Raw genomic sequence first — 10,291 nt, 5'->3', positions numbered from 1 at the left:
GATAGCCAGAAATATCAACAAAGCCAAGTAATTTTATTTGGAATATTTGAAAATGGAAGAAAGTGATTTATTGAGCTGTAATTAACAATAATTACTTTCATCGATACAGCTAGCATCTTAGATTTCGTGGAAGGAAACAATAATTTAAGATACTTTTAGATGCATACACAATGCAAACATTTTCTTTAATTCCAATATCAAATGAAATTTATCCTGGATACCCTTCCCTCTATATAAGGTAAGGTCTAACTTGTACCTCAGCCAAGTCACTTAGTTAAGGAGGTACCAAAAAAAAACTCATTATAAGACAATCTTACCACTTCCTCTAATGCCATAAATCTCTCAGAATTATATAACAATAGCACTTAAAGTTTTGCAAAGTGCTTTAAATATATATATGTTTTCTCTCTGCCTGTGTGAAATTACTTCTGACTTTGATTAAATATATAAATTGAGTTACTGAGCCTCTTAACTCTTCTAAGATTGTTTTTAGCAATTATTTCTGCTATTGATTGGTTAGAATACGGACAACATTAAAATCAGTGACTTCATATAGATGGTTTTATAGAGAAAATAATATAGAATTTTGAACGGAATAATCACTTCATCTGGATAGTATAATGGAAGAAAGAATATAGAATTTTTAATGGAAGAAAAGTTTTCAAAATCTTTATGTGTTATCTCACTTGACCCTCACAATAACTCTATGAGGTAGATGCTATTATTATCCCAATTTTACAGATGAGGAATCTCAGGCAGACAGAGGTTAAATGACTTTCCCATGATCACAAAGTAAGGGTGGGAAGCAGGATTTAAATTCAGGTCCTCCTGACTCCAACACTATAATTCTATCCAATAACATAATCTATGAATAGTATTATAGTAAGGCTCGAATATTTGTGAAATTCTAATGGTACTTTGTTCTATATTCTCCTCTCACTTCTTGCAGCTGAAAGGAGAAAGAAATGGAAGGGACCAATAAGACAATTCTAACTGAATTCATTCTACTGGGACTTTCCAAATACCCCAAACTTGAGATTTTCTTTTTTGTGTTATGCATGACCATATACATAGTCATCCTATTTGGAAATAGTGTCATTATCATACTGAGCATTCTGGATTCCCATCTTCACACCCCCATGTACTTCTTCCTCAGTAATCTTTCCTTCTTAGATATCTGTTACACGTCTTCATTTGTGCCCAAAACGCTGGTGAACTTCCTGTCAACTCAAAAATCCTTGTCCTTCTCGGGATGTGTAGCCCAGATGTCAATCTCCTTTGCCATGGGAACTACAGAGTGTGTCCTACTGGCTGTGATGGCTTATGACCGCTATGTGGCCATCTGTAACCCTCTAAGGTATCCCATTGTCATGAACAGGACTGTTTATGTGCACCTGACAGCTTTGTCTTGGCTAATAGGTGGCCTTGACTCTCTGTTTCAAACCAGTCTTACTATGCAATTGCCTTTTTGTGGGAAAAATGTTATTGACCATTTCACATGTGAAATTCTGGCTGTCATGCACCTGGCCTGTACCGACATCTCCCTAAATGAACTCATCATGCTGGTAGCAACTGTAATCCTCATCTTGACCCCTCTTCTATTAATCATTGTTTCTTATGTCTTCATCCTCTCCACCATTTTAAAGATCCGCTCTGCTGAGGGGAGAAGCAAAGCCTTTTCTACCTGCTCAGCCCACCTGACCGTGGTGATCATCTTCTATGGTACTATTCTCTTCATGTATATGAAGCCCAAGTCTAAAGCCTCACTGACCACAGATAAGCTGATTGCCTTGTTTTATGGGATTTTAACTCCCATGCTCAATCCTATCATCTATAGTCTGAGGAACAAGGACGTGAATGCCGCAGTGAAAAAAGTGCTGAACAGAAATCTGTCCTTATGGAAACTATGAAAGATGTGGTTTGGCTCTATGTTGCACAGGGCAACCACTTACGTAGATTCTTTGAATTCCTCATTTTGTGGTACATTCTCATACAAAGAAGATCACAATCCCTCTCTCCATGTACCCCATCTTATAGAAATCTGGTCCATGTTTTCTAATAAATTCTCAGCAGCTGTTCTATCCAATCCAACTGAGGCCTTACTCTATTTTTTTAAGTGACACAAAGATATCAGTGTATAACTTGGATTGTCCACCTATTGTTTCATTCTCACTATAGAACCCTCCTGCCTCCTTTTCTGAACCTATATATTTGATAATGTCCCTTACGCTTTTTCCTTTACTGCATTTAAGCCTTGTTTGGTAACATGTTGTAGCCTGTTTATTCATCTTTTCATCATCTTTGGGGTGGCTGGAGGGTTTTTTGGCCACAGTAATTCAGTAAAACAGCAGCAAGTACATGACCTCTAAAACATGTTTACGTTTATAGAATTTTTCATAAGAGAATATGAGACTCAGTTGTCTACATTCAGTGTCCACATGCTGCTCTCTGATCTCCTTTTGGGGCTGAATAAAAGTATACTCTAGTCCAGAGGTAGGGAACCTGTGGCCTCGAGGTTCTCTAGGTCCTCAAGTGCGGCCTTTTGACTGAATCCAAACTGGTATGTGAAGTTTGGATTCAATCAAATGACCCCACTTAAGGACCTAGAGGGCCACATGTGGCCTTGAGGCTGCAAGTTCCCCACCCCTACTCTAGTCAAATGGCATAATATTTGTAATGTGCACGGAACAATGCTTAGAAGGAGCCTAATAAATGCTTGTTCCCTTCCCCTTTGTGTGTGTGAGATTCTGAAGCAAGTCAAAAACATTTACCATTTTCTAGTTGAAGAGATGCAGGATAGTATAGTGAAATATATATATCTATATATATAAAATACACATTTATACACACACATATATATACACATATACGCACGCATATACACACACACACTATATATATATATATATATATATATATAAAATATTATGTTATTATATATAGATGTAATTGAAGTCTGGAAAGCCTGCCTTTAAATATTGCCTCTGCCATTTACTAGTTCTGTGACCATGGGCTAGTTACTTAATCTCCCTAAAACTCAGCCAGCTCTCTCAGAATTATCTACTAAGTTGTCGATGGGTTGCAATCTACAACGATGTTCCTCCAATGAAATGCTAATATAGTAATATTATCAGATAGATTCCTCTTTTCCTCCATTCCTTTCCTTACAGCTGATCTAGGAGATGGAAAGGAAAAGGACTAGATATATAAAATCTAGTGGGAGTTTCTATAGTAAGAGGTCTGAGTAGACGGGGGAAAAAGAAACTATAGAATCAATAATAGTAATAGTTAGCATTTTTATAACATTGTAAGGTTTACAAAGCACTTCACAAACACATCATTTGATCGTCACAGCAGTCCCAGGACTTAGGTGTTATAGTATTATCTCCATTTTATTGTTGTTGTTTCATCAATTAGTCATGTCCAAATCTTCATGACCCCATTCGGGGTCTTCTTGGCAAAGATACTGGAGTGGTTTGCCATTTCCTTCTACAGCTTATTTTACAGATGAAGAAACTGAGGCAAACAGGCTTAAGTGACTTGCCCAGTGTCACACAGCTAGTAAGCATCTGAGACTTGATTTGAACTCAAGTCCTCCCAAATCCAGGGCCTGCACTCTATCCACTGTGTCACCTAGCTGTCCCCATTTTATAGATGTAGAAACTGAGGCAGAGAGAAGTAAAGTGACTTACCCAGGGTCACACAGCTAGTAAATTTCTAAGGCCAGATTTGAGTTCAGGTCTTCCTAAGGCTAGGCTCAGCTGTCTATCCACCACCAAGCTGCCTCTTAAACTCAGTTAGGCAACCGTTGCTACCGTTGTGCCAATCCAGTCTACATTTCTAATCTATTCCACCTCTGCTTTTTTCAGTCTGTTCTGAGTCTATGAATGGCTTCACTAAGTGATCCTTAGTCCTTAACCCCAACCTCACTCCGTAGGCAAGGCTCAGATCCTGGGCCACCCACCCCATTCTCAGCTACCCAGCAGAAACAGTTAACATGGAGTCCCAAAATTGGCATCTCTTTTCTCTCCAAGATTAAGGCCCACAAAAAATTCTGGGTGGGAGCCTCTCAAAGGGCAAAGAAAGCATTTCTGGATGTATGGTCCTCAGTAGTAGCTTTTGAAGATTGAATCATCTAACTCATTTGTGTTTATTTTTTCCTTTATAAACTTAACTAAGTACAGAATTGGGAGAGGCAGGGGGTTGCCAAACAAAAATGTTTAACAGAAGCTCACACAACATTAGAACTGGAAATTATCTAATCCAACTTCCATATTTAATTCACAACAAAAACAATTTTTTTTCACTGAAAATATTATTGGAAAAAAAATTTTACTTTGAATCACTCTGCTCATTTCTTCATTCTAACAGACAGCTATATGGGATTTACTTTAGGAAAATCTAGATTCAAATCCCGTCTTTGTCACTTACTAGCTATGTAGGCTTGGACGAGTCGCTTAATCTCAGTTGTTTTCTGTCCTAGCCAGAAACTCTGAGACTATTCTCTTCCCAGATTGATTCTTTTGGGAGGCAAAGTAGGCTGTCTTTTGTCTCAATTCTAACTTAGCCTTCAATACTGAATGGGCATTACCTCAGACAAACTGAGACCTGGGAAAGACCTTAGCTTAAAAAGGCCAAGCTCTCCCACTGCATCCAGGGCCAGTGCCAGTCGATCTAACTTAAGTCTTGCCACTGGACTCCCATGACTGCAAAGAGATTGAGGCTGGTGACTTTGCACAGCCCTGCCTCACTTAAATCCAATTCACTTGAAAGTCAAGACATCACCCTCATGATGTCGTTGGTCCTCTTTTGAGAACTAAGGTCGGACAACGATAACAGTATGCATATGTACCCGTGTATCTTCTGATATATATATATATGTATGTATAGGGAGACATAGAGACAGAAAGACAGAGGAGTAGATAGATAAACAGATGTAGATAGATAGATAGAGAGACAGACAGACAGACAGACAGACGGACAGATAGAGTATTAAAAGCTCTGTCTTAATTGTCCAATTTGCCTGACCCACAGCTTTAAATTTGTCAGCTATTCTTCAGAATTGTCCTTCCCTAAAGCTGTATTAGCAAGAGACGTTTTCTTGTTCCTTTCACTTATTCTTCAATTAGAATGCACTAACATCTTCTTTCTAATTGCTCTGTGGGCCATTGTCCCTGAAGTATCAGAAAGTTTCTAAACTAGGCACTTTTCACTTTTCAACTTTAAATTGCTTTGGGGATTAGCCTTGATTGCACTGGGTAATGGCTGCTTAACAGATATTTATGGTGATTCATCCATGAGAATCTGGCAGTTCATGAAATGTATGCAGACTATCTTAATGTCAGCAATTATTTGGTGATGTTTTGGAAGAAGTAAGGTATCTCTTTGAAGAGGTGGAAATAATTCCTCAAACCTCCAGGTAAACCTTGGATATAACGATGAGATGCCACACTGGAATTTTTCAATTTCTGATGATACCTACACCAGAATTTGGTTAGATAGATTATGAGTAGCCTCAGTTATAATACTCTAATCTGTAACTACATTTAGACTTCAATACTTGACCTAGTAACTCATCATTTGGTAGTTTTTCTGAACTGTAGCTATTTCCTGTCCTGAGTGATTTGTTTAAAAAGGCTTATAGCAGGAATTCATTGTTGTTCCACATAATATGTAATCTCATGCAAAACTTAGGAACTGATAATAATAATTATTACTATCATAATAGAATAATCATTATAATATAGTGATATAAATATAATACAAATATTAAAATATAATAAAGTAATACTATAATATAAAATATAACCATTGTTATTATTGTAAGTGATAATAACTAGCATTTATATAGTGCTTTAAGGTTAACAAAGTACTGTACATAAGTTAACTCATTTGATCCTCACAAGAAACACCTTGAGGTGGTGCTTTGATTATGTTGGTTTTACAGATGAAGAATTTGAAGTTGAAAGAGGGTAAGTGACTTTCCCAGAGTCACATACCTAGTAAGTTTCTAAGGCAGAATTTGAACTCAGGTCTTTCTATCTCCAAGTTCCATGTTTTTTCCACTGTTTGGAGAAACATAGTAGACTCGGATGTTATAAATACTGTACAATTGAAATACTAAGCTATAGAAAAACAAATGTTTATTAAACATCTACTATGTAAAAAGCTTGGGGCAGCAAGGTGGCACAGCGGATAGAGTGCTGGGCCTGGAGTCAGTAAGACTCATCTTCTTGAGTTGAATCCAGCCTCTGATACTTACTAGCTGTGTGACCCTAGGCAAATCACTTAACCCTATTTGCTTTGGTTTCCTCACCTGTAAAATGAGCTGGAGAAATGGCAAACCACTCCAACATCTTCGCCAAGAAAACCCCAAATGGAGTCATAAAGAAGCACACACTTCTGAAAAATGACTGAATAACAATAAAAATGTGAAAGGCACCAAAGGAGAATGCAAAGATAAGAAGGAAGTAACTTATGAATTCAAAGAGTTTACAATATAATAGAGGGAATGAATTTTTTTAATGCACAAAACTCTATAATATAAGGCAGAGTGGGATTTGTCTGGACTATGGTATAAAGAATTAACAATAGAATTAAGGGACTCAGAACACACTTTTAACAGTCACCTGAAATGAGACACTCAGTTCTTCCAGCATCTAGCACAAGTAGGTCTCTGTGTGCAGCTGGTGTTCAGCAAGTCTCTGTTGAATTGGACTTATCAGGAGTTATTAAACCAAAATCCAACCATTAGGTAAGAGAGAAGATAAAGAACTGAGGCTAGAAAAATGAAAGAGAAGATTATTAATTTTGTTAAATCCAAAGTAGGTTCAGGGTACACTTTACTCATGATGCAACTAATCCAATTCAAAAACTAAACTAAATCTAGATTTGATAACCAGTCTGAATGAGATTAAGTGAAATTGAAAAATGTCTCCACATGATGAAAAGTTCTTCTGCTCAAGGATGGGTTTGGAGGATTGGCTAATAAACAGATTTCAATGTACATCAAAGTACTTTATAAAGGTGTTTGAAGGGAAGAAAAATATGTTAGATCACTCAATTTCTTGTGATGATGAAAAGCAGAAGAGTCAAAATCTGGATGAGAAAATAAAGATGGACTGTCTTACAATAACAAGATGAGGCCAAGGAGAGAGGTAGTGTAATGTAATGGAAAGAGCCCTGGCCTGTGGTCCTGAAAACTTGGGTTCCAGTCTTGCCCTTGCCACTAGCAATGTGACCATTGTAGGCTCATTACACCTCTCTTGTTCATGGCCACTTAATTTTTAACCTGTGGGTGTTGGATCATATGAACTTTAAGCTTCCCTCACCAATCTCTGATATTCTATGATTCTACACTTCACTGCCTTCACTCAACAAGATGTGCATTTTTTGATTTATAGTGGATTTGCACAGGTTCAAATCCTTTCATTTTGTCCCTTTGTAACCAGTAATATGGGCAACTAGGTGGTGCAGTGGACAGAGAGTCAGGCCTGGAGGCAGGAAGACTCATCTTCCTGAGTTCAAATCTGACCTCAGACACTTCCTTAGCTGTGTGACCCTGGACAAGTCGCTTAACTCTATTTACTTCAGTTTCTTTATCTGTAAAATGAGATGGAGAAGGAAATGGCAAACCACTCCAGCATCTTTTCCAAGAAAATCCCAAATGGGGTCATGAAGAGTTGGACATGACTGAAAAATGACTCAACAAAACCAGTAATACACACATGAGTTGATGTTAGGGATATTGTCTTTTGCCACGAGACACAGCAAACAAATTACCTTACCTTCATATTTAGGGAGAACAGTGTCACAAAAACCCAGAAAGGAAAAAGCAAAGAGGAGGAGAGTGTGATTGACAGTATAAAATGCTGTAGAAAGATCAAGGAGGATGAGGGTTGAGAAAAGTCATTAGTGAGAGAAGCCCCAAAGCATCTTATCAAGGGACAAAGTCCTAAAGAGGCATATCAGAAGGAGATACCTTAATGAACAAGTGGCTACAGAATTCAAGGTAAGAGATTATGGATGGGAAAAAATGTAGAAAATATGATCCAATTAGTTGGTCAATTTTATTTATTATTTTTAATGGAATAACAAATAGCACCTAACAACCCATTAATTCAACAAATACTTTTTAAAGTGCCTATTATATCATCCTATGTAGAGGCAGCATGGCATATTGGTAGAATGTTGGGCTTAGAGACTGGAACACCTGAATTCAAATATCACCTCTGAAACCATAGTGTGCCGTGGGCAAATCACTTAATCTCTACTTTACTGTCTTCCACATCTTCCATAATCTTAGCTACACTGACCAATGTGCTGGTCTTCCCATGAGATGCTCCATGCCTTTTCATTGACTGCTCCCCACAACTGGGATGCTTTGGCCCACTTATCTTCACCTCTTACTTTTCCTGCTTCCTTCAAGATTCAGCTCAAATCCCACCTTCTGCAAGGGACCTTCCCCACATGCCCCCAGCTACTTTCTCCTTTCAGATTACCTTCATCTATTTTGTTTACATCTTTTATAAACCTAGTTATTTACATGTTATTTCCCCCATTGGAATGTATATACTCCTTGAGGGCAAGAATTAATTTTTTTGCCTTTCTTTGTATCCCCAGCATTTAGCACAATAGCTGACATATAATAAACGCAAATAAGGGTTAACTGACTAGAGGTTTTTTAAACAAAGGACAAATGATCACAGTGCTTTGCCCAAAGTAGGCATTTAATAGATAAACAAACAGTTCTTTAGAGGCCATTTAGTCTGAACTCCTTATTTAATAGGCAAGAATGTTGTTATAGGCAACTGTTCACATTTTAAGCCTGTCTTACCCAAACAGGGTATCAGCAGTCTCCTAGCCTAGCGTCTTCCATTTCCTGCCTTGGCTGACCTTCCTGAACTTAACCCCCATTTGCCTAGAGTAGACCTTCCATGACCTTGAGGACCTGATCTCTGGGATACCTGACTTAGGATAAATCCCCCTCATTCTATCTAGTCAAATGAATGAATGGATGGACATATAATGGATTTGGTTGCCACAGTTAGTATCAGACCAGCTATGATGATTGTCCTTAAATGTAGCTTTTATCACTTCATTTTTCTACTCAAAAGCCTTCTGTGAATCCTTACTGCCTATTTCACCAAGTCCAAATTCCTCTGCTTGGATTACAAGAGATCTTATATTCTGACATCATTTTACTCATCTATCCAACTTTATTTCCCATTAAACTCCAACCCACCTCTTATTCCTCTGATTCTAGTAAGTCTGGCCTCCTCACTATCACACAAGAACCTCAACCTCATTTTACCTTTTAGTCTTTGCTCGTGTTCTTTCCTCTGCTCAGAATGTCATTGTGTACTGTCTTGAATTATTCATTAGTTGGTCTCTGTCTGTTATTCCTGCCTCCAAGATTAGTTTTCAAATTCTTTGAGGCTAGAGATTGTGACTCCCTCTTTCCTCCGCTAATAATGACTAATGTAGGGTCTGCCCCATAAATTCTTGCTATTTGACATTAGTTATAACACAGTAACCATTCTCATTCTATGCTCATTCTAGACTTTTTTTTTCAATTTGGTATCAAATGATATGGGCCATCCCATTCCTGGAAGGCACTCCTTCCTCACCTTTACATTTTAGAACCCTTATCTTCTCACAAAGCTCAATTCATGTCACCTCCTTTATAACCTTTACAGATCCCCTCAAAATTGGTAGTGCTCTCCCTTTTATCAGTTTTCCTTGGACTGTATTTATTTATGAATATATTGTATCCACTCAGTAAAATATAAACTTCTTGAGAGTACGTATCTCCAGTGCCTAGAATGGTACTTTGCCCATAGCCAGTGCTTAATACAAGTGCAATGAATTTGTAGTCTTCATATTAATTAGCTCACAAATTGGTAAAGGAAGACATTTACATCACTGAAAAATCTAATTCTTGATCTGTTACCCTTGCCTTCATGCCCTAGCTAGGTCTGCACAAGTGGAACAGAATTAGACATTACTGTTTGAAAGACATGGCGACCTGAGTGCCGCAATTCCTGAAGACTGAATTCATCAGCAGAGATGGCACTTCTGGGTCTCCTGGAATCACGGAGGTTGATAAAGGAAAATAGAATCTTTTAGTCACTTCTGATCCTGCTTTCTTCTAAGAAAAGAAAGTCTTCATTGTGATCAGAAATGAAAATAATTTCAAACCAAGCTCCATAGTGACAACCTAGTGACATGATTGCTGGAGATCTTTACAATATGTGAGTCAAGAATAAAAGCATTTTGCATTATTTCTTCC

General features: G+C 37.8%; 1 protein-coding gene across 1 annotated transcript; it reads left to right on the top strand.

The window, feature by feature from the left end:
• Positions 1-965: 965 nt before the first annotated feature.
• Positions 966-1,910, top strand: LOC114035999 (olfactory receptor 13C2-like). Its single transcript, XM_027852384.1, has one exon. It carries the CDS (start codon positions 966-968, stop codon positions 1,908-1,910), a length of 945 nt encoding a protein of 314 aa, XP_027708185.1.
• Positions 1,911-10,291: the final 8,381 nt, after the last annotated feature.

Source organism: Vombatus ursinus, unplaced genomic scaffold (genome assembly GCF_900497805.2).
Source record: "Vombatus ursinus unplaced genomic scaffold, bare-nosed wombat genome assembly UNPS02000459.1, whole genome shotgun sequence".
NCBI lineage: Eukaryota > Metazoa > Chordata > Mammalia > Diprotodontia > Vombatidae > Vombatus > Vombatus ursinus.
Note: the sequence above shows the minus strand (reverse complement) of the source record. Positions and strands in the feature narration are given on the sequence as shown.